We start from the raw sequence: 23,155 nt of genomic DNA, 5'->3' as shown, positions 1-23,155 counted from the left end.
TTTCTTTAAAAAAAGCAAGCTGTCAACTCTAGTTTAATGTGTGTTCATACCTATCATCTCAAAATGCAGGTAAATCCATAAAACCCATACAAACTCATATTGGCATAATTCTGAGTGCAGTTAAGAGTTTTGTGGGGTTTTTTTCTCCTAAACTTCCAGTAATGTAATTCACAAGTATATGGAATATTTTGCTGTTTAACTGCCAGGAATTTATGTTTATTGAGGTGGTAACCATTAATTTTGAGTTTTCCTGCTGTGAATGGTATTTGTTGTGGCACATACCATGTTTGCATGTTTCCAGGGTTTCAGTCTGTATTTTTGAATATAAGTGGCAAGATTCTGAATACATCACACCGACAGCATGTCTTGCAATGGGAGTAGTGTGCATATATATGTTTTCTCAGTGCTTACTGCAAAGGATTGCACTTAAGTTTTCAGCAAGTGCTAGGTTTTTTACTTTAAGGAAGCCATTCCAAGTGACTAGAGGTGTTTATAGTAGACTGAAATGTTTTAATATTTGCTATAGGCCATCAGTTTCACTTATGTACAACAAGGTAAGCTGGGTTCCAATTTATCTCCAATTTAGATTCCTGTGTGCTTGTTGGTGCCTGCATATTCCAGCTTACAGAGAAGGTTGGTTTTTTTTTCAAGTGTTCCAGCCCCTAACTACAATTACCATTTAGTCTCACAGGTGAGTCTTTTGTTTCTTTTACTTACATTATTGCGTGAAACAATTGAAAAATTTATGGAGAATTTTGCATTTTAAGTCATGCTTTAGAAACTGAACACTACTCTTGAGCTGTCCCATTTTGAAGTCAATGAGATATACTTAAAATGCTCCCAAGGGTAAGTGCTCTGAGCACACATGCTGTGCCATATGGAATTGTGTATTTGCTCCAGCTTTAAGAAATTTGGATCACCCATTCTTTGTGCAAGAACCATGAGTATTCAGCATTTCTTGGGTTTAAACCCATAAAGCAAAGTGATATGATAGACTTAGGAGGGGGAAGAAAATGCTTTAATGCTTACATCTGCTGTTAAGTACGAAATAAATCTTGTGGGTTTTTTTCTGGTGAATAGCATGCTTTCTTTCCCAGTTCTAAGTACATTTTTTTTTAATCTCTTTTGCAGAGTAAGAGTTTGTGTCATATGACAGAGCCAAAATGTTGGATGACATCAAGAAGCGGTTTGAATTTCCTAATGCAGTTGTTCAGTCACAGGTAATTTTTTTAAAAAGCATTAAACAAAAGGAATTGTCTGTGGATACCTTGTTCCGAGGCCTGTGACCTGACTATAAAAAGGTGATAAGGTAGACTTCTTTTGGGGTGTTGTTGTTGTGGTTTGTTGTTTTTTTTCCTCCAAAGGCAGAAAACTATGGAAGTAGGGTATTACTAAGTTGCAAACAAATGCCAATTCCCTTTCTGTGTAATCCAAACATTGGACGTAATTGCTCATCACTGTAAAGCCTCTGCAGGAAAATCAGAAACTTCCCAGGGCTGGAAGGTTTGAGTGGTGGCAAATGGTTTTTAGTGACCCCCTGATACTGAGAGAAGCCAGGAGTTAACAGATGTCATGTGTGGGGTTGAAATACCTGACAGTACTTTATAGAACTGGTTTTAGGACTGATCTGTTTTCTTCCTGGGTGATGAGAGCTGATGAATTACTGCAGACTCATCTGTCATCAAAGAATTACTGTATACATTGTGATTAGCAGACCAAACCACTTTATTTTCAGATCCATGCCATGACTCCTGATCATGTTTACGTGAAACTCTTTTTGTGTAAAATGTTTATCATAGTTTTTTAATGGACAGAAAGGAAGAAGGTAATAGGGTCTGTGGAAAAAATACACCTTCCTTGCTTTGGCCATCTCGCATTTCAGGATCACAAATATTATCTTTTCAGCTGTAGGATCATTGCCAATGTCCTCGTTTTCTTCCTCCTGTTCCTGTTTTGAATTCAGGATTAAATATGTAGCCATTTGTTTGATGGAATAAGCTGATGAGAATGCAGTCTGTGAAACCTGGTATCTGCCGCCTCTTCAGTTCACCTCAGTCTAAATTGGTTATTAGGTTTGAAAGAAAGATGCAGAAGTCCCCTTCTGATCAACTTGGCATTTAGGAGAGGAAGTCATGTCCCTGAAAGCTAGAGTTATCTAAGGTCTAGCAGAATGTCTTGTACTGCAAATCAGTTTAACTTGTTACTAGTCTTGATGAGCAGGACTTGGCATCTTTGAACCAGTTCACTTTTCTTCAGTGCAGAAGGATGTCCCTATGGTACAAGTATTGCTGAAATGTCTTGGCTCATCACTACAGCTGCGCATCATTAAGGACTACTGGCATGCTTTGGTTCTTTTGCTAGTTTCCACTTAACATTCTGTGACCTCTGATAAGCATGCTGTAAGCTTCAAACCATCACCAGGTTGGGATTCAATTTCATGACCGATGTCTTGGTTGGTCCCAGAAAGAGAAGACACCTGCTCTGCAGAGCATGTAATTTACACAGACAAGGATCAGCAAAGTGAGGAACATGAGCATAGTTTTATAGGTCAAGAAGTTTTGCTGGTGAATCGAGTTCTTAGAATGCAGTGGGCTAATGTACATTTTGGCTTTCCTGTATAGCTCACTGCAAAAGCCATTTTCTATTGGTAAACCCCTTTTCCAGTGTAATGAAAGTGTTTTAAGGATGTGGGTGTGAATTAATTTTTGAAGTTACTTAGAAGCAGAAAAAAGGAAAAAAAAAAATAGGAGATTCACTTTGGCAAGTGCACTGAAAGAGATCTGATCTGCCTGGCAAGCATGTTGTTGCTCTTGCAGTGGGATTGCTTTAGAGAAGTAGAGATAAATATCAGACTTTGTCCCAATTTCTCGTTCTGTTTTCACAAGAGTAAGATTCCCAAATAATAACCTGTATTTTTATGTCAGATGTGTTAGAGTACATATCCAAAGCTTTGAAAGGCATAATCCTTGTAGTCTAGGGAGGTTTAAAGTGTCATCTTTCCTGAAAATGTGGACTGTTATCTCGGAGTGGTACTGTTTGTCATGTCAGGCTAGCAACTAATATCTAAATGAAGTGTAAATAAATCCTGAAAGGAGAAGGAACCTGAACGCATTTAAAATAATCCATTCCCGTCATCTTATATACTAAAACCCCAGAAATGTTACTATTATTTTTTTGTTGGTGGCTTCCAAAAGTAAGGATCTGTCCTACCATAGAGGAACAGATGCAGCTGCTCTTCTGGGTGTATTAATAATCTGAAACATTTTTGTGCTCTTACTATTAAAAGATGTTTTCCTGTCTCTCACAGAAAGGGTTTTCTGTGTAGCAGTATCAATGATTATGAAACTAAGACAGGGTAAGGCATTAGAGAAGTGTCAGAAACAAAAGCCTGGATTCCAACACCCTGAAGCCTTTAAGGGTATTTTGTATTTCAGTCCGCATATAGATTTCTAAAAGCGGTTTGAGGAAATCGGACATTCCTTCTATTAAAATAGAATTAGATTCTTAATCTTAAGCCTCAAATGAAGAAACACACTCTTTTTTTAGAACTGAAGCATTATTTTTGTTTGGATGACCTTGAAAATTTAAATCTTGTTCATGATCTTTGCCACAAAATAACCTTATGAGGAATACTGTTAACTTCAAATGCCTTGCTTAAAGTAAATTAAACATTTCTGGTAGTAGGTGCAGTAGGGATGTGTGAAGTACTTAAGGTGTGATAGCATGTTTGTTGTCAGTGTTCAGCAAAACTAGTGATGTGAGAATTTGGCTAAGTTTCTTATATTTGGTGTGTTCAGATTCCTCTGTTGCTTTCCCCTCCCTATATAGTAAAGGATGTAATAATTATCTGTACTCCTAAGTATACTGACATCTGTACAGCACTGGATCTGTAGTAGTGTACTGATTCCTGAGTAGGTACCTGATTCTACTTCTATGAGAGTCTCTGTACAAAGAGACCCTTGGATCTATGTGAAGCCATATGGAAGTTTGTTTCTCTTTTACCTCAAGATAACGGTAAAAAGTAGTATATCAGCATTATGGATATTTTTGGCCCTAAAATGTATTTAGGCTTCCATACCAATAAGTTTGGTATTTGCAATCATGATAAAATGATTGTATGCCATAGCAGTATAAATTCCTTCTAATGGACAATTGAAAAATAATGCTTAATCTGCATGTGTGTGTTCTTTTTTTTTTTTTTTCTTTCAGGCAGTGGGTCATCTGATTGCTGCAGTACTGAAAGAAAATGCTTCTTCGGAGAAGATCAAACAGGCATCTGACCAGGTTTGTGGCATTCTTTCACTTCTGTCTCCTCTCCCATCTGTACATGCTTACATTCTTCTATGGCTTCCCATTCCCCCATGTGTAGTTTTAATACATGCTTTAAGTTAAGTAAGGTAGTTAGCAATATTTGTCTTGGTGTACAGGTAGAAATGGTAAATCTTTGAAATCAGAGGAGTAGTTTTACCTCCCGCAGAAGTCTTTAATTCTGCAGAATACCAACATCTAGACATGATCAGTTTAAGATAATTTTGAATTTATTTACATTCCTGCTAGTGAAGTGCCATAGGGGTGAGACATTGTCACTTGAGTAGGGAGGTCTTTTAGATAGCTATAAACATTTCAAAAAGTAGGGCATTGCACATACCTGTGTCGCGACAGAGGGGACACTGTCACTCATATTGAGTGATCAGCAGACTTCGTTTATTGTGCCTTACAGTCACCTTTTATGCCTTGTTATAATTAGCTCATACATATTACAAAAGTTAAGCTTATTATTGGTTAGTTGCCTAAATACCAAGCCCGCCCCTAGTTTCTCTTCTGTAGTTATCTGGTCCCACCTGCAACATTCTTTTCCCACCGCAACCTTCCTGTTACTGTGTAACAAGAACAGCCAAGGACAGTGTATTTTTGCTTTACTTCAGGTAAGCTGAGAGCGATGTACATTTTTGTCCAGCCAGCTGGACTATGTCTATGTGACCCTTTTCAGCCAGCCAGTTATCCACATACCTGTATTGATGTTATATTTCATATTAGCTAAGCAGAGCTTGTATTTCTTTGAGAGAGCATGGTCCAAAGGCATGCTTTGCCTTTTAGTTGAGTCAAGCTTGTTTAAGTGCAGGTTTGAACTGAGGGACATGTGTAATGCTGGCATTTGCAAGTGTCATAGCAGTGTAGGAGAGGTGTGAGTTAGGATTTACTCCTCTATATTTTTTTTTCTCCCCAAAAGTTGACTGGTACAAAAATGAGCAGAAAATTATTTGATTCTGCCAGTTGACAGAACAAGAGGCAATGGGCACAAACTGTGACAACAAGAAGTTCCATCTGAATATGAGAAAACTTCTTTACCTTGAGTGTGACAGAGCAGTGGGACAGGCTGTGGATATCCACTGAGAGGCTGTGGATACTCCTTCTCTGGAGACATTCAAAACCTGCCTGGATATGATTCTGTGCAACCTGCTGTAGCTGAACCTGCTTTAGCAGGTCATTGGACTAGATAATCTCCAGGAGGTCCCATCCAACCCTGACCATTCTGTGGATTTTTCCTGTCTGCAATCCTAAACACCTGTGTCCTGCACCCCCTCCCCCAACCTAGCAAACCCAAACCTGAAAAGTGCTGAGTTTTGATGTGAGGGAACAGTGGTGTCTACCTTCTATAACAGAAGCTCCTCCAACAGTCCTGATCATAATCATGTTCCCAAATGACATTCTGCTCTGAGCTACAAGCTGACTGTTCCCATTATGCTGTTCCATGAAATAGAGCAACACTTTCTAAAATGCTAAGAAGCAGAAGATGTGCCACTTAGATGTTATGGGCTGCCTTTTTATTCAAGAGCATTTTGCAGTGTTCAGTTGTTTAGAGGTTTTCCTTGGTTTTCCATTTGAAAGCTACAAATTAGCAATCTAACCTGTGAATAAAAATTTAACATGAAAACAAGCTGCAGTTTTGATTGCTACTGCCCAATCTCTGTGCTTACTAGCAAATGGAGAGAACTGAGGACTTCATATGGTGAGTAAAGATGACTTACCTTTGAATAGTCCTTTGCATGCCTGCCTCCAGGTCTCTGCACTATGCCTTTCTGTAGACAGAGCCTGATACAGGAGTTCCTGGATTATCTCCAATTGCATCTTGATATTTGTAAGGAAGGTGAAATGGTGGTAGCTTACTTGCATAGGCACAGCTGAAGAATTTGTCTGCCTTACCCTTCTCAGAGACTCCTGTCCCAACTGAGGGCATAGGCAGTAGGGGGCAGGAAAGTGGGAGCTGTCCTAGGAAAGGCCTTTCTTGGGTGTAAAATCTGTACCTTGTCTTCCTCTCTTGTGCTCTGTAAGACTTCAGGAGATGTTGTTGAGCCAGGTCTTACTTAGAAGTGTGTTTGAGAGGAATGAAGAGAAATCCATGTCAGCCCTCTCATTGCTTGTGTCTCATTCTTTTCACTTCAGACTCCTGCTCTGAACTTGCTTTGGGAGAAGTGTTGCAGTGAGAATGTTGCCTTGCGAACAGCCTGCTCCGAGGGGTTGGTGGCACTTGTTGCGGAGAAACATGCTGAGCTTGACTATGTTCTTCATGGAGCTCTCAACCTAATTCCCTCAGCAAGGTAGTATTTGGTTGCCTGATTGTGTGTCTTTTGTCAGCTGGTTGTCGGTCATTGCTTTTCCCTTGTAAATACAGGGTTAAGATGAGAGGTTCTGTAAATGGCAGTATCGTCAAATAAGCTGTGGCATTAAGGACTGGCATTTTCCTGCCAGTCTGCTGCAGCCTGTTGCTTTCATCTCAGCAGGGTGACGGTGTGGGTGAGACTTAAGAACTCGAGAGTACCCTATGTGTGCACTGAAACTGTTAGCAGTTCAGACTAATGCTCTGAACTTTGAATTGTGGAGCTTCAGAAATCAATGCACTGCCTAGTTTTGTTGCCTCTGTCATGGAGAAGGGGGAAGAAAATTGCAGCAGTGTCCATTATGGTGGAGGGAAATAGATCTTTAATCAGGCTGTCCAAATGACTAGTTGCTCAAATGGTTGCTATAAAACTGTGGGTGAGGATTAGGAATACTGGGTTTTGTTTCCCTCTCTGATGAGGAAGAAATCACTAACTCTGCAGCTACTTCGTTCTGCAAATACAATGCCTACATCTCACAGTGGTGTTTTGAGCTAGACTGCCTGTGCAATGTCCTGAGAGAATGCAGTTGTGGGGAAAAAAGACACTGCATAAAACTTATAAATGGGAAGTCAAATGATGATTGGGAGGATGCTTCCTTTCAAATGATGATTGGGAAGATGCTTCCTTTCAACTCCACCAACCTTATAAAGTTCCCTGGGTTATCTTTTTCTCATCTGATTTTTGACAGCTAACTGGATTTTTGCACTAAGCCTTCTCATTTTCTTCCTAGAGGATGCTGGAGTTGCTTTTCCAGCAACTAAGCCAGCTGGTTGGTGCTGTACCTGTGATGTATTATGCTGGTGGGATCAGCATAGAGGTTTCAAGAACCATGCTATTAAGACATGTTTTTCACCCCTTCTAACCTTCATGTAATTAGTTTTAGGCTGAGTTTTCTCACAATCTGAGCTACAGGTGAATTTAGGTTTATGTAAACTAATGAAATGCTTAAGAAATCAGATATTTTAAAATAAGGACTGTTTCTCTCCTTGGGATATGCTTGTTTACAGCTAGGATCTTGCTGTGATGATGCTGATTCTATGCTGACATTACAATAGGTGGTTATGGATCCCTAGGAAGGGATTTTTAAATAACATCTGCAAACCACTGTCTTCCTAATGACAAAATCTTAGTGGTTTAGTGGCTTATAGTTTGAGGTTAAGGGAAGAAATAAAAGCACTGGTGTTTAAGCTGAAAACATGAGTCCTGTGGGGTAAGGTGGGGGGAAAGTTTCATTAACTGTGGCTGGCAGACTAAGAAATGTGAAATTCCTGTTCAGCTAAGGGTTTGTTACAGTACTGGTGGTTTGTAAGGAAGTTAAATGTTAATACAATTTTGTACTTCAGAAAATAAAAAGTATAAGGGAGCATATTTAGGCTTGAGTTAATGTTAAAAACAAAATCAGTGTTACATATTTAAGGGGCTGGGATCTGCCCCATTTCTACATCATTCTTAAGTTTTTCCATGTGTGAAACCAACACTTGACTGATGGCTGTAGTAAGTGCTGACAAATTACCCAGGAACCTTTTATGTATTTTTGGCTTCTCCCCTCCCCAAGCTGCCACGATTCAAACCACATCCACTGTGGATTGCAAAGCAGAGTTTTTGTAGGCTAACCACAGAAGTCTGTGAGTTTAAAATGTATGTAGCCTCAGGAACTGTTTAAACTGGCAATTTCAGATTGATTCCTTTCAGTGGTGATACCTTTTTTTCTTCCTTGACTCTTCATATTGTAGCTTGCTGTTAGTCATCATGTTCTGCCAAATTTTCATCTAGGTTTGCTCTGTCGCTGTGCAGTGCTGTGTGTGTAGTGTCTCTAAAATAAAGCATATGTGTGAAGTTAGCAGCTAGTGGCAGTGAGCAGAAAGACTTGCAACAGCTGAGCACCTTTTGGTGCTGAATGGAATTAGGTGAATGTTTTGTTGGCATAGGCTACTCATCCTGTGTTCTTGCTTCTCTTCCTACTGTTACAATGAATTTAGCATGGGCTTAGTGCACCTGGTGGGTTTTATTTTGTCAGGTGTATCAAATACTGAGTGCTAGGAAAGAAATTTTGCTTTGTCAGAGGTGAACATCCAGTGCTTACCTGAGTTGACTTGTTCTGTGGTTCACGCTATCAGCTGATTACACAAATGAGAATCTATTCTTCCCTCTGTGGTACGTCATTGTACCATGTCTCTTAGACCCAGTGTTCAGTTTCCTGTAATGCCTCAAGAGTTTAAACTTCATGGAACATCACATTTATATGTGTTTGTGTGCATGCATATATCCAAAATGTGTATATATGTGTAAATATACATGCTCATTTTTACACACTTTTAACACTGGTCTCCAGCTTTCTGTAGATGATGATGGGAAAACTCTGGCCTGTATTCAATAGTGAATGAGCATATATAATAAAGTCAATCTATTAAAAACCTGTGAAACAATGTATTATTGTAATCTTAAATTGTGAGAAGGATTTATGTGTGTAGGTACATTCAGAATGTTATCATCACCTGAGCATCCCTGCCTGTAGGAGGTGGGGAAATTTTTTCAGTACATCATGTCATTGTGCTGCTTGTGTTCAGGAGCTGAGGGCAAAGCCTAAAACAGCCATCCTCCCCCCACCTCTTGCCTGGGAATTAAGACCAGCAATACAGGAGTTTCAGAACAGGGAAGCTGTTTTCTTACTGAGTGTCTTATGGTTTGTTTTTCCCCCTGCTGCATAGTTATCTGAAGCTGGGGAATATGCTAGCAAATTCCCATTTAACTGACTCTTTCTAGCCATGAAGTATCGAAAATGTTCTCTCCCTCTCCACCCCTGATACCCATCTAAAAGGCTGTCCGTCCTTTGTGTGTTACATTGACAGTATTTGGATTTGGAAGCCTGCTACCTTCCTGTTTGTTGCTTTGCAGCATGGTTCTGTTGAACCTCATGTTCTCATGTTTTCTTTTATAGCCCTGTTTCTGTGTTTTGAGAGCCAGGTGTCACGACAGTCAGTCAGAGTACAGGCACATCTTACAACTGGCACATTTTTGGAAGAGAGAAAGAAAACAGAAGCGTATTCTATTACTTTTGATCTTCTTCAGTGTTTTCCAGTGCTATTGGCAAAAGTATAAAAGACACAGAAGATAATATACTACTTTGCTTGTATCTGGAATATGAAACTAAGCATTTACTGGTGGGGAGATGCACTGTGGGAATCCGTAGATACTCCGTAGCGTGTCATACCAGCTTATGGAAGAGTCCATCAGCAGGTGGTGATGAGTACAGTAAAGATCTGGCAGTTAAAAGTGGTATTTGCCTTTGTGTTTCAGTTTTCTTTTATGAATCGTAGGAGGAATTTTTAAGTTATGATTCTGTGATCATACGATCATGTGCCATTTTTTGAATCTTGAGAAACTGTAAATATCAAGTCATGATATTTCTTTGACTACATGTCATTACCACACGTTGTTGTTGCGCTGATGTTGGTCCAGCCTGTTTGGGTAAATTCCTGTCTTTTTACAGTGATCATGTTAAGTCTCCCTATTCTTTGATAGAAATTGCTTAAATCTGCTCAAGACCTTTTGGTGTAGCTTAAAAGTCTAAATGTATGTATATGCATTCATACTTCAGGAAGATGTTTGTGGAGCATACTACACTGTGACAAACAATATTACTGTATCTCAGGTTGCTGATGTGTTAAATGAGCATAGTTGTTCTATGAGAGGGTTACATAAATTCTGCGTAATTGTTTCTAGTTCACCATTTGAGGAACTCTTGCAGTTTTCAGTTCACTGATGGAGAAGTGGCATTACAGATACAATAGATTTCTCAGAATTTTTTTCCTGCTAGGAAGGGAATAAGGAGGAACAGTAAAAATAAAAACTACACGTTGTCACCACACAGGGCAAGATAAGGGAGGAAAAAAAAGAATTGGGTGCAAATCTCATGCAATTGTGTATTGTATTAGCTCTTCCTGTTACTTATGTGAATAAAGTGAAGGGTAAATTATGCTTCATTAACATGAGTAGTAAACTATGTAATAGATTTTTTTTTTTAAGGGGATGGTGGTGCAGTTGTATAGCATATTCTAGATAAAAAGTCAAAAGAATCAAGCATGATTACTTTTTTTTTCCCCTCTGTTTCTATATTTTGGCCTTGTGGAAGTGTTTCATTATAGAATCCAGGCTATTTTCTTGAAAAATGATTAGGTTGGGTATCTGGCATGGTATGGTTCGAAAGGTGTGGAAAGCACTGCATTATGAAGAGGAGAGCAGGATTTAAAGTTGTCCTTGTAAGCTTAGCCAAGCAGCAGTAAGCGCTGTACTTCTTGAACTTTTTATTGCATGGTCACAGGGCTTTTTTTCCCCCTTGTGGTGGACTTCATTAGTTTCCTTAGTGTCTCTCCAGGAGAGTATGCTAAATCCTATCAAAATTCCAGAAATACTGTTGTTTCTTGAATTTTCCTGAATGGTAGATTAAACATAGGAAGAGGCACATAAAATAGCTTTATGTATCTATTTTATGTAGTCCTTGGCTCCTGAGATCAAAAATCAGCACAAACTAGATGTCTCAAATGTCTTTTATCACAGTGTGATTTCTCTTGTTAGACAGTGGCATGATTGAAATTTGTGTGCTTGCATTCAGAGAAGAGGTAATTTTCTGGTTTTAACATACTAAAAGCACCAGGTTGAATTAAGCTGGGGCCAGCAAATGTAAGATACTGTTAGAAACAAGCATCACAAGTTTTAATTGGTGCATTAATTATTCTCTCTGGTTTTTTTGCTTGTTATGTGAAAAGGGATACAAAGACACATGGATGCATCACTTGCCCAGAATTGTGTAGGCAGATGTGAGGATGTCCTTAAAGAGAACTACAGGCTTCTTGAATGTTAGTTTTGTTCCTGGGTTCCTCCTGTTATGGAAGAATCAAGTAATGTAACTACAGATGTGACAGTAATGTATTTCTTTTTGTCAACAGGAATGTGCATGGTTTAGTAAAAACTATTTGGAAATTACTACACATTCAAGCTGTTCAACTGGGAAAAGATGGAGATGAAGCTATTTGGAATCTGTATGGAATCAGGTTAGTTTCACATCAGTTTTATTTAGATACCATAATTTGTTTGATTTTTAGAAAAAACTTAAGATTGTGTTGATACTGCTTTCAGTCTTTGTGGTTTGTTGTTTGTTTGGTTTTTTTTTTTGGGGGGTGGGGGGGGTGGGGTGCAGGGGTAACTGTGCGGGTAATCAAGCACTGGCACAGGTTGGCCACAGAGGCTGTGGAATCTCCATCCTTGGAGATACCAAAAACTGACTGCATGTGATTCTGGGCAACCTTCACTAGCTAATTCACCTTGAGCACATGGGTTGGATTAGATGATCTGAGAAAGTCCCTTCCAACCTAAATGATTTTCTGATTCTGTGTTATATTTTTTTGTTGAAATTTTTAAGGAGTCTTATAGTACAGTGATAAAATTGCCACCATGAGCTCAAAAAGTGCAATAGCAACATGAAGGCTGTGTGCAAGAATGAGCAGATCAATACTGGGACTTGTTAGACATACATTATTGCTAATAGTCCTTTCAGTAAGTCTCTTAAGACTGTGGACCACTTCCCTCTCACTTGGTTTTCATGCAAGGTTCCTGAACGCTGTTGCTGTTAAGAGTGGCTGCCATGTAAAAATGGCAAAAAATTCATCCAGAGCTACTTACATAAAGCTGCTTGTCATGCAGTAGCAACCTTCCTAAGGGGGCATCTTTGATTTTGTCCAGCTCTTGAGAAACCATCACTCAGTGCTGACATTAACTGCACTTTTCTGGAGAAGGTCCTAGCTTGGTAGATGTCATTAACATTTTTTTCAGGTTGCTTTTAGGCATAGTAGGCTGTAGCTGTAATGCTTTAAGGATATAAAATTCCACTATTTGGAAGATGGGAAATCCTGTCTTTACTTAAGCAAGATGAAATAGTGAGGAAGAGCAAAACAGACTTTGGAGTGCTGGATGGGCATGAATGCCTGAAATCCTGTGTGCCTTTGTAGAAAGAACTAATATCACTGATACAGAAGAATGAAGTCCATGCTCTTATAGAACCGTTTTAATTGGAAAGGCAGGTAATGAAGGGTAGTAAGATGGACTTTCTCTGTAGTAAATGAACTTACTTAAAATCTCCTGGTAGAAGAGGCTAAGTTAAACCAACTTAATCCAAGCTCTGTGTGAAAAAGAGGGTATTAGGATGTGGCTGGAATAAAGAAATGGCCTCTCCACAGTAGGGTGAAGAATGATTTATTATGCCCTCTCCCCACCCTCCCACGCCTCAAAAGAAAATGCTGGTAAGATACAAGGGAGGTGAAATTTGGTCATTCAGAATGGTTTAAAGTGTTAGAGAACTGGAAATAAGCAGCAGACTTGCACTTAGCCAGTATGTTTTTTTGTTTTTCTTTCTTCCAGTTACCTTTAATTATCAGAGATGTCGCGTTGTTTGACTTAGATTTGAGTATCTAGTAGGTCAGGGTTCTGTGATTTTGAGATCTGACTTTCTTACATAACAGTTTTTGTGGCTGTGTTCTATCAAATGCCATTAAAACTTGCTTTCTTAAAGAAACAACTGTGTGCAGTGACTTGGCAAGAGTAACTTCCTATTGCAGTGTTCTTGTATTACGCTGTCAGCTATGCAAAAGTATTCCATATGGAAACCATCAATGAGAATCAAAAAGCACCAGTATGCTCTCAAGTAGTTTGCTATTGTAGTTGTCTCTCTTGGGACATTTTAAAACCAGTATTAAAGGTTAATAAACGCATTTGGTTTACATCAGTGTTAACTCTGGACAGTAAAATTACTTTTATAATACTGCTTCTTGTGATGATGTAATATCATGAACAGCTCTTGAAAAGAAATGTGTGAAAATAACGTCTTGCAGTCTTGGGGGTTTTGTCTGGTTATGTTGTTTGCCTAGGGTGGAGTTAGTTGTCCCCATAGCAGTTATCAGTGCTGTGCTTTGTATTTGCAACTAGAATGGTGTTTGTAACACTAGGTATTTTGACTGCTACTGAGCAGTGCTGTCTCTCCAGCCCACTCCTACTCCTTCAAAGGCCAGTTAAGGTGGGGTTGGGCAAGACTTTGAGAGGGGATACAGCCAGGACAGCTGACCCAAGCTGACCAAAGGGATATTTCATACCATATGACGACATGGTCAGCAATAAAATCTAAGAGAAAGGAGCTGGGGGGGAGCATTTGTCTTCTAAAGCAACCACTACTGAAGCCCTGCTTCGCGGGAAGTGGCTGGACATTACCTGCTGATGGGAAGTAGAGAGCAATTCTTTTTTCGTTTTCTTTCAAGTATGGCCTTTGCTTTTCTGTATTAAACTACCTTTATGTTGACCCACAAGTTTTCAGTCTTGCTTTCTCCCTGTCCTGCTGAGGAGAGGGAGTGGAAGAGCAGCTTGGTGAACACTTGGCAGCCAGGTTGACAACACCAAGGTCAACCCACCACAGAGGTTTTCTGATTTCATTTGGAGAAGCCTCTATAGTAGTTAGTGCTGGGATTCTTCACTTTCTGTAACACGCCTTGGAAAATAGAGATTACCTCTGTTCCTACAGAACAGAAAGTGGGAAATGTTCCTTTTACCTTAGTAAGTTGGTAGAAAACTGCCCCATATATCACTGAATTTGGGGATTCCTAATTACTTCCATAAGCTGTGTAAGTATCACTGGTTTCTGTGTGGTTTTTTAATAAGTAGTATTCCAATAGTGGAAAATACCGAAGTAAATATGCTGGAGTTATTCTTAAGGATGTGTGAAAAAGGTGGTGATTTTTAAATTCACGTATATGATGTGCACTTTTTGGTATGAAGTTAGGACCAGCTGTAGCAGACACAGTAGTCTACAAGTTGGTCTCACTGTAGACTAGAACTGAGCATTCCCAGTGGCTTTATTTGTCATCTGGCATGAAGTTGTCTGTTTCCTATGCATATTAATATAGCTGTCCAGCAACCTAAGCTCAAGCTGAATTGAGGGGGAGGGCAGGGAAGAGTGGTTTTTGAGGAATGCTTGTTAAGATTGTCAGTGCAGGTGAGTTACAACATGCATGTACAGAATTTTACTGTAACTTTTACTGAAAACTGTTCATTTTCTTTTGTAATGGACTAGTATTTTACATTGTTCTTAATGATTGACTATGCATGGGGTTTATATTGTGCTAGAATTCTGGAGAGCTGCCAACTTTGTGAAATAAAAATTCAGACCAGGTAGAAAAATGCTTTAAAAATGTGTATTTGACGGAGTAAAGTGCTATTCCATCTCTCTGAAAGGCCAGGGAGACAGCTGCATATGCAGAAAGGTATGTTGGCTGCAGACATTGTTGCCTCTAAAGGAGCAGCAATCTGTCACTGAATTTGTGCTCTAAATCAGATTGGAGTTCTCCTGTGTTCAAAGATGTAACAAAAAGGTTGAGGTGACCGCAAAAAATTTTTTTTATTGTTGCCCCTCACATAAGATTTATCTTTGTTTCCCTAGGCATTTATTTGCAGGTGGATAACTGCTATTACTGGTTGTGCATTTTGCTTTATCCTGAACCCATTGATGACAGTTTAGGGTGGTAGCACTATAATGTCATTTAAAGATGGGTGTTTTACACACAGTGCTGTGCTGGCAGTTCTTAAGTTAGTGTTGATGATAAATTGCATCTGCACACCTCATTTTCCGTACCTCTAATAGCATTATTGAATAGAACTTTTTCGGGTTGCACATTTCAGTGTTTCATTATTAATAACTGTTCACTATGGAGCTTAGCAGATTACTTTCATCGTCCAGTTCCATGCAGTTAGCTTCAGAACACACACAATTTTTTGTAAAAGGCTTGCTTTCTTCCAGATAGTAAGCCTTTTTATTAATTTTTAGACCTGTGCTGACTTCATAAAGGTTCCAATGACTTCAGTGTCAGAGCAGCACTTAGATGACTGGAGATGTACCCTTCTCGTTAGGAAATTTAATTAATTCTTAAAATATGGCAAAAGTATTGAAATAAGCAGCTGTTGTAACTCTGTATGTCTATACAGGGCTACATACTTTCAAGGTCCTGGCAGGTATGTGAACAGTATTTCTAGCTTGCTGCCTGATAAATGATCCTGCTTGTCACCTTGCAGGATTCAAGTGCTAGACAGGCAACAAGTTTTTCTGCCTTTTGCATGCTGTCACCTTGGAAGATTGCTATGAGGTAATAACCTTAACCTTTCTAGTCTTTGTATGTGGATTGTAAAAAGACTCCAGCTTTAGTAAAATATTTACAGAATCAAGGAAGGGGGATGTATGAAGGCTGTGCATATAAGTTAACAAATTTTAGAGAAATTAGTGTGAAGTGCTAGGCTTCTAGTCCCAGATATGAAGGCCAGACCTGTAATATATGCATACTTTGTGATCTTAGTATTTGTTTTCCGAACATGCTTAAAGTAATCCATCATATCAGCCAGCTTTCTGAAAGTCCCTGTGTCTTCAGATTATTTGCCTGAACAGAAACACCCCTCTGGAAGAAAAAAATTGTTTGAGGAGCAGAGGGAGAACCCAATGTAAAAAAAACCCAAACCCACCAAACCCCTGAAACCCAGAAAGCCCCCAAAACAAACAAAACCCCCTACCCCCTCTTCTGAGCTACCCCCGAAACCCAGAAAGCCCCCCAAACAAACAAAAACCCCCTACCCCCTCTTCTGAGCTTGATAAATTGTTCCAGCGACTGATTCTTCCTTAGTGAAAATACATTCTTTTTTCAGTCTGATTTTGCCAGTTTAATTTACCAACCTCTGATTCTTGTATGCTACCCTGACAATTCTTGCTGTATGACATTCCTAGACTCAGCCCAGAGTACTTTCACTGCAGTGACACTGCCCTGTAATCTAATCCTTGTTAGCTTTTGCTTACACAAAAGGATGTGTTTTCCTATGCCTTCGTGAGATAGCCGTAAAAAATCTGCAAAAGTTTAATTATTCTTTACTTTAGTTTTGCTTCTGGCAGAACAAATTACGTACTTCAGTCTTCCATCCTGCCCAGCTTTTCCTCCACCTGCTACTTAAAAGATAGTCGCAGTTTGATGCAGGCATGGCCTTCATCATTGACTTTGGAAGTGGGGAAGGTGTTGGTGATAGATTCATCTGAGAACAGGTGACTGTTAGGCCTCAGTACCTTGTCAAATGTCAGAGGGCTGACAGTAAAGTGGAGGTCTCTAGGCTGGTGGTATGGCCAGCCTTTCTCCTTTCTTGCTTCTTTGACTGCCTGAAAAAAAGGAAAAATTAACTAGTAAGTGGGATGATGGTCACCTGGATTGGTCTCGAGTGCTGAAGAGTTTTACCTATGCTTTAAAGACTAGACTGATATGTGACATGTAGTTCAAGTTTTTCTGTGGATGTTACTTGGCGCCCACTGCTAGAGACTAGTGCTGCTACTAGTGACTCAAATCAGGCCACATATTTGAACAGTGATCCTTAGTTGTTAAAAAAAGAAAAATCGGATCAAGACGTTTCAAATAGAGATTTTGTTTTAATTGTTTCCTGGAGTTCCTAAAAAAAGTGTTCTTTTGATGGTGTAGCAGTTTTAGCAAAGCTGGTAAAGTGAGTTGGTAGTACCAGGGGCTTAAATTCTCTATTTCTATAGCTGCTCTTATTTTGAACATAGTTATTTTGCACACTTGCTTTCTGCATTATAGATACAAATGTGATTTCTTTATGTTTCAGGAGCACTCCTCATCCATTAATCACTGTTCTTGAAAACAGACCTGATTGCTGGCCGGTTCTACTGCAGCAGATAACAGTGTTCTTCCAGCAGTGTCCAGAGAGGTAAATGAATGCATAAATAAAAAATAGCAAATGTGTTTGTATGGTGTGAGTATAACTTTTTTCTTGAAGGCAGCTGTGAAGAGCAGTAAGAATTGTCTTTTGAAAAGTTAATGACACCATTTGAAGGTTAAACATAAAATATTAAAAAAATACTAAAATGATCCATCAGCAACCAATTTTTATAGGTCTCTTAAATTCTTGATAGAATTTTTATGGACTTTATGGATATGTAAAAATTTGTGCAAAATTGATAGCACATCTGGAATTGTTTTTAAAAAATAAGCCCTTTGATTATTTGCTTTGTCAAGTTTTTCACTGCTTAGTCAAAAAAGATGACGACTATGCAGGTATAAGTCAGCTATACAAAATGGTGAGATGATAAAGGGAAAGCACAGATGATAACATCTCACAGTAAAGGATGAGATCTTTAAAAATCATGTATGCTACTCGATTTAAAAAAAAAAAAAGACAAAATCAGTGGTACAGCTTTATTATAGAGTACCTTTAACAGTGAACAAATATTAAAGCTACCAACAGTTTCAACACTTCTTACGCTTATTTCCAAGGAACTTCAGTATAAGATACCAAATGCTGTAGCAGCCTTAAATCCAAATGTTTTCAGTGATTTTTATACCTAAATGTATGCTTTTCAGATGAAAGTGTCTTTTTTTTTTTTCTCCTGTTCTGGAAGTCTCAAACAAATCCAACAGAGTAATATACAGTGAATTGACTTCTGTATTCTGTTGTTCTGAGTGAACAAATTAATTAATATCTTACATGGCTAGCGGGTGTAGACTGCATGATCAACAGTAAGACTTTCAAGCAAAAGTGTGTTTTGTTCCATTTAGTTAATTTAGAGTATCTTTAAAATACTGTTTGTAGACTTGTTCTTCCACTGAGCTGCTAAATCTGGGATTCATGAATGGTCTGATCAGACGTCTGAATGGTAGAATAAACTGTGGGCTTTTTGCTGGTGACTGGTTGAATTGCCATGGTTTAACCCCAGCCACTAATTAAGTACCACACAGCTGCTTGCTCACTGCCCCCCTCACCCAGGGGGGTGCGGAGGCGATAAGTTTTATAATTGAGACAAAATAAAAAAAAAAGAACACTAATAACAATAACAGTTGGAATGAAAAGGGGGCAGAGGGGGAGAGGAATGAAATCCATAGGGAAGGAAGAAAAGAATACAAATGATTCACCACACAGTTGCTTGCCACATGCTGATGGATGCCCAGCAAGTCCCCCAGCAGCAATCAGCAGCCCTGACCGACATCCCCCCACCCCCCCTCCATCCCCTGCCCTGGTTTATATACTAAGTGTGACATCCCATGGTATGGAATACCCCTTTGGCCAGTTCAGGTCGGCTGTCCTGGCTGTGTCCCCTCCCAACTTCTTGTGTCCCTCCAAACCTCCCACCAGCAAGGCCTGAGAAACCAAAAAGTCCCTGACCACACTGTTCCCACACCAAACACAAAACACAGCACTGCACTAGCCACCAAGAAGAAAACTAAGTCCATCCCAGCTGAAACCAAGATGTGAATTAAAACAGGAATTGTTCTCGCTGAAAAGGAAAATATCTCAAACTCCCTTTGCTGCTTTTTGTGCAGAGGTTTATGTGGAATAAAGTTCTGGACTGGGAATGTATAATCATGGAGTCATTTGGGTTGGAAATGACCCTTAAGAATACTGAGTCCAACCATTAACCTAACGCATCCAAGTCCACCACTAAACCATGTCCCTATGCATGATGTCAAAAAGTTCCACCTGTGTTGACATATATCTGTTACTGAGTCTTTGTAAAGCTTTGTGTCAGGCTAAGTCTTGTTTAAAACTGACTTTTAATTCTGATTCCCTGTATATTTGTTAATGTATTGATCACTAGCTTTATTTGATTGTTTTAATAATGTCAAGCAAGAATGGCAGGTATTCCTGACAAGGTCAAACCAAGAGAATTGTTCTGTGATAATTTTTTTACTGGGAAGCCATCTTGGTTAAAGCAGTTCTTGTTTCATGTAGCTGTTCAAGACCACTGGGCAAAAACTGGCAAGGAATGGATGTCTCTAATTGAAATTGGGGTTTATGTGTCTTAAAGATATTTCTGAATTATCTTGTCCAAATGCTACTTCAGAGTGGTACACTAGTCTTTCATGACATTCAGCAAGGAAAGTCACTTTCTTGAGTCATTGAGGTGGGGGAAAAAAAAGGAATAAGAGTGTCATAATCTGCAAGTACATATTGAGTAGTATTCGTGCTTAAATATTGAGTCCTTTCACAAGTGTACTTCACTGTATGGTTGCCATATAAGGTCTTACAACAGTATTTCATGCTGGTATGAGCATTTTCGTGAGACTTATTAATGCCTTTCATAACATGTTTCTGTTAATTGCATCCTGTAAATTATTGCACAGAATGCCACATAGCTTGGGTTTTCCTTATGATTTTTTAAGTTTTCAGTAGAAAGTGTCTTGGCAAGCTTATTTCTTGATCTACAGGGCACAGACTTCATGTGTTGCCCTCATGGCTCCATTTCTAAGATACCTGTATTGTGAACCATCTCAGTTACGGGAACATGCTGAACTGCGAATGGGTTTACTTAAGATCTTACTTCAGCCTCATGGTCCAAAGCACAAAGAAACACCCTCTGAGCTGGAATGCCAGATTCTTCAACTTCTGTGTGATTTGATTCCACATCTTCAGGTACAGTTGTTGTCTGACCCCACCTTTTACAAATGAATGCTATCAAAGAAATGGTATTATTATTATTGTCTTTCAAGCATGCCAACACAATATTCTCTTCCATTTCCTATAGACCTGATTTGTTGGTAGTACTGAAATCTATAAAACTGGCTTTTTCTGGTAGAAGGTAGAAGTTTTTGTAATTGTTCAAATCTGATACACCTGCGTCATGGTTTAACCTCATACAGTAATGAAGTGCCACGCAGCCTCCTGCTCGCTCCCCGCTCCCCCAGAGGGCTGGGGAGGAGAATTGGAAAGGATTGTAAAACTTGAGGGCTGAGATAAGAACAATTTTATAGTTGAAATAAAATAAAAACAAAAGAACAATAGTTATGATAACAATAACACTTAGAATGAAAAGGTGGGAGGAGAGAGGAATGAAACCCAAAGGGAAAGGAGAAAACTAGTGCCATACAATGTAACTGCTCACCAGTTGCTGACTGATGCCCAACTGGTCCCTGAGCAACAAATCAGCAGGCCCTGGCCAATACCCAGCACCCCTGCAGTTTATATACTGAGCACAACATCCCATGGTATGGACTACCTTTTTGGCTAGTTCAGATCACCTGATCTGGCTGTGTCCCCTCCCAGTACAAACACCACCCAGCAATAAACAGTAGTTACCAATGCTGTTTATAAACCAAATCCAAAACACTGCACTGCACTAGCCACCAAGGACAAAATTAAGTCTATCCCAGCCAAAACCAGGAAAACCTGCTAAGGTGACAATTGAAGCACCTATTTACCATAATTATTTGCTAGTAGTCACCTCAGAAAACTTGTAGAGATACCCATGAGAGTGAAAATATTGTTAAATGGTGAGGTATTTGTTAAAACCATGCAATTTTTAACTTAACATGGATAATACTGAAACAAAACAAGTTGTACGAGAAGTATGATTTAAGTACTCCTAGGTAGTCCTTTCTCTGTCTTTGTAACAGAGAGATTAGTAGATCTGAAGGTGGAAAATCCCTCTGGAATGCTGAAGTTTTTGTATGGTTTTAAAGTTGCACAGTGATACTTGGTAGGAGCTTGGGATTTAAACTTTGTCCCCTTTGGATAGGCGGTCTGCAGTGCTAATTAACAGCACTGCTTTTCATCATGCTTTGCTGTGATGTTGGTTGAGCATTTTTGTACCTATGTACTTTTTCCTTCCTCCTGAGCATTAGAGCAACATCTTCATTTTCAAATATATTTGGTCAAACATGAGGTGCTTCGGTATTACTGCCATAGAGGAATATACTCAAACTATGGCCCATGTGCTGGATACGGCCCCTCAGGCTCCTCAATTCGGCCCCTGGTATTTACAGACCTGCCCTGCACACCACCCCCCCCCCCCCCCCCCCCGCCAGGGGTTGGGGGGGGGAAACCAAGCAGCCGCAGATGGCTGCCTGCCACTGCATCCGCGCGCCGGCCCCCTGGTTAAAAAGTTTGAGGACCCCTGCCATAGAGAGAGGGTTTGATAATATTGATAATGTAAAGTTGAATAGGCTTGATATGAGGATATTTGGCAGTATCTTCCTCCTGAGGAATTTTACTAGTGAAGTCTACTTTCTACTGCTAGCTGCTTTCTGCAGTCGTTTGGACTAATAGTAACTTGCATTATACACATTTATCTTGGTTCAGGTCTAGTCTTTGTGATGACAGGTACGTGCTGACTTCTTCTGGTCATGGGACATTCCTGATTTTGCCTTCAAGTTATACCTGAACCTCAGGATAACATTGTGTCCTGAACATATGACCAGGCTTCTGACTTGGTAACATTTAGCTATAAAACTGGTGCTGAGGGAAACTTAGAAAATTAGTTATGAAACTTTCTTTCCTCCATGCTTGTTGGTGCTTTTTTTTTTTCTAGAAATCTGTTGCAGTTTTTAAAGCTCAGATTATTTAAAGCTCAGATTAATACATAACTGTTTTGTCTTGCCTGAGATACAACTTTCACAATGGAAAGGGAAGTTCTTCATCAAGAAGCCTGTTTGATGGGCTGTTTTATAACCTGTCATTCCTTCTTCTTTCTCTGAACCTCAGGTTGTTCTTATCCTTCCTTTAAGCTTAGCCTTATTTAATGCTCCTTATTGTATGAATGCTGGAGTGCTTCCAAGTCATTTTGTCTGACAATATCAACCAAGCTATCAAAAGTACAGTTCATCACCTGCAGACTTCACTGTTGAAAAATTCAGCAGATCTGAGACTTCTAATTAGAGCATATTATTCATAGAATTTGTTCAAAGGGACTAAAAATTGAGATGTTATCCTTACTGCTGGCTCCAGAGTTTGCATGGGAACAACTGAGTGCCTGGAAGTAAAATTTCAAAAGCGGAAATGCTGTCACTTAATACATTAGGATTTTGCGGCAACCTGCTTCTTTAAACCTCTTTGCTTGGCTTTCGGGTATGGAGATACTGCTTTTGGGTATTGCACTTCAGCTTTTCATCTTTGTGGTAGGTAGGTTATGTGGTGGTCTAGGAGCTGGTAACACCACTGCCTTTGTCTTTTCAGACATATGTGAAAATCTTCGTGGTGTGGTTTAACCCCAGCCAGTGACTACGCACCACACAGCTGCTCACTCACTGCCCCTGTGTTGCGATGGGGGAGAGATCTCAGATGAGTGAAAACCAGAAGACTCATGGATTGAGATACAGACAGTTCAATAGGGAAAGCAAAAGCCGCACAAGCAAGCAAAGCAAAACAGGGAATTCTTTCACCACTTCCCATGGGCAGGCAGGTGTTCAGCCATTCCCAGGACGGCAGGGCTCTGTCATGCTTAACGGTTACTCAGGAAGGCAAACGCCACTATGCCAGAATCTACCCCTTCCTCCTCCTTCTCCCAGCTTATATACACAGCGTGATGTTCTCTGGTAGGGAATACCCCTTTGGCCAGTTGGGATCACCTGTCCCCTCCCAGCTTCTTGTGCCCCTCCATCCCTTTCACTGGCAGGGCCCGAGAAACTGAAAAGTCCTTGACTTTA

At 39.7% G+C, this 23,155-nt stretch overlaps 1 protein-coding gene across 2 annotated transcripts in view; it reads left to right on the top strand.

Moving 5' to 3' along the window:
* The window catches only part of FOCAD (focadhesin), a 118,381-nt gene that overhangs the window by 7,314 nt on the left and 87,912 nt on the right, over positions 1–23,155 (top strand). For both annotated transcript variants that reach the window (XM_040578933.1, XM_040578932.1), the window contains exons 2-8: positions 587–691; positions 1,132–1,220; positions 4,210–4,284; positions 6,445–6,599; positions 11,606–11,710; positions 17,346–17,447; positions 19,943–20,147. In XM_040578933.1, the coding sequence (XP_040434867.1) occupies positions 1,164–1,220; positions 4,210–4,284; positions 6,445–6,599; positions 11,606–11,710; positions 17,346–17,447; positions 19,943–20,147 (699 nt within the window). In that variant the 5' untranslated portion in view covers positions 587–691; positions 1,132–1,163. The remainder of the gene's footprint in view (positions 1–586; positions 692–1,131; positions 1,221–4,209; positions 4,285–6,444; positions 6,600–11,605; positions 11,711–17,345; positions 17,448–19,942; positions 20,148–23,155) is intronic.

Source organism: Falco naumanni, chromosome Z (assembly GCF_017639655.2).
Source record: "Falco naumanni isolate bFalNau1 chromosome Z, bFalNau1.pat, whole genome shotgun sequence".
Classification (NCBI taxonomy): Eukaryota; Metazoa; Chordata; class Aves; order Falconiformes; family Falconidae; genus Falco; species Falco naumanni.
Note: the sequence above shows the minus strand (reverse complement) of the source record. Positions and strands in the feature narration are given on the sequence as shown.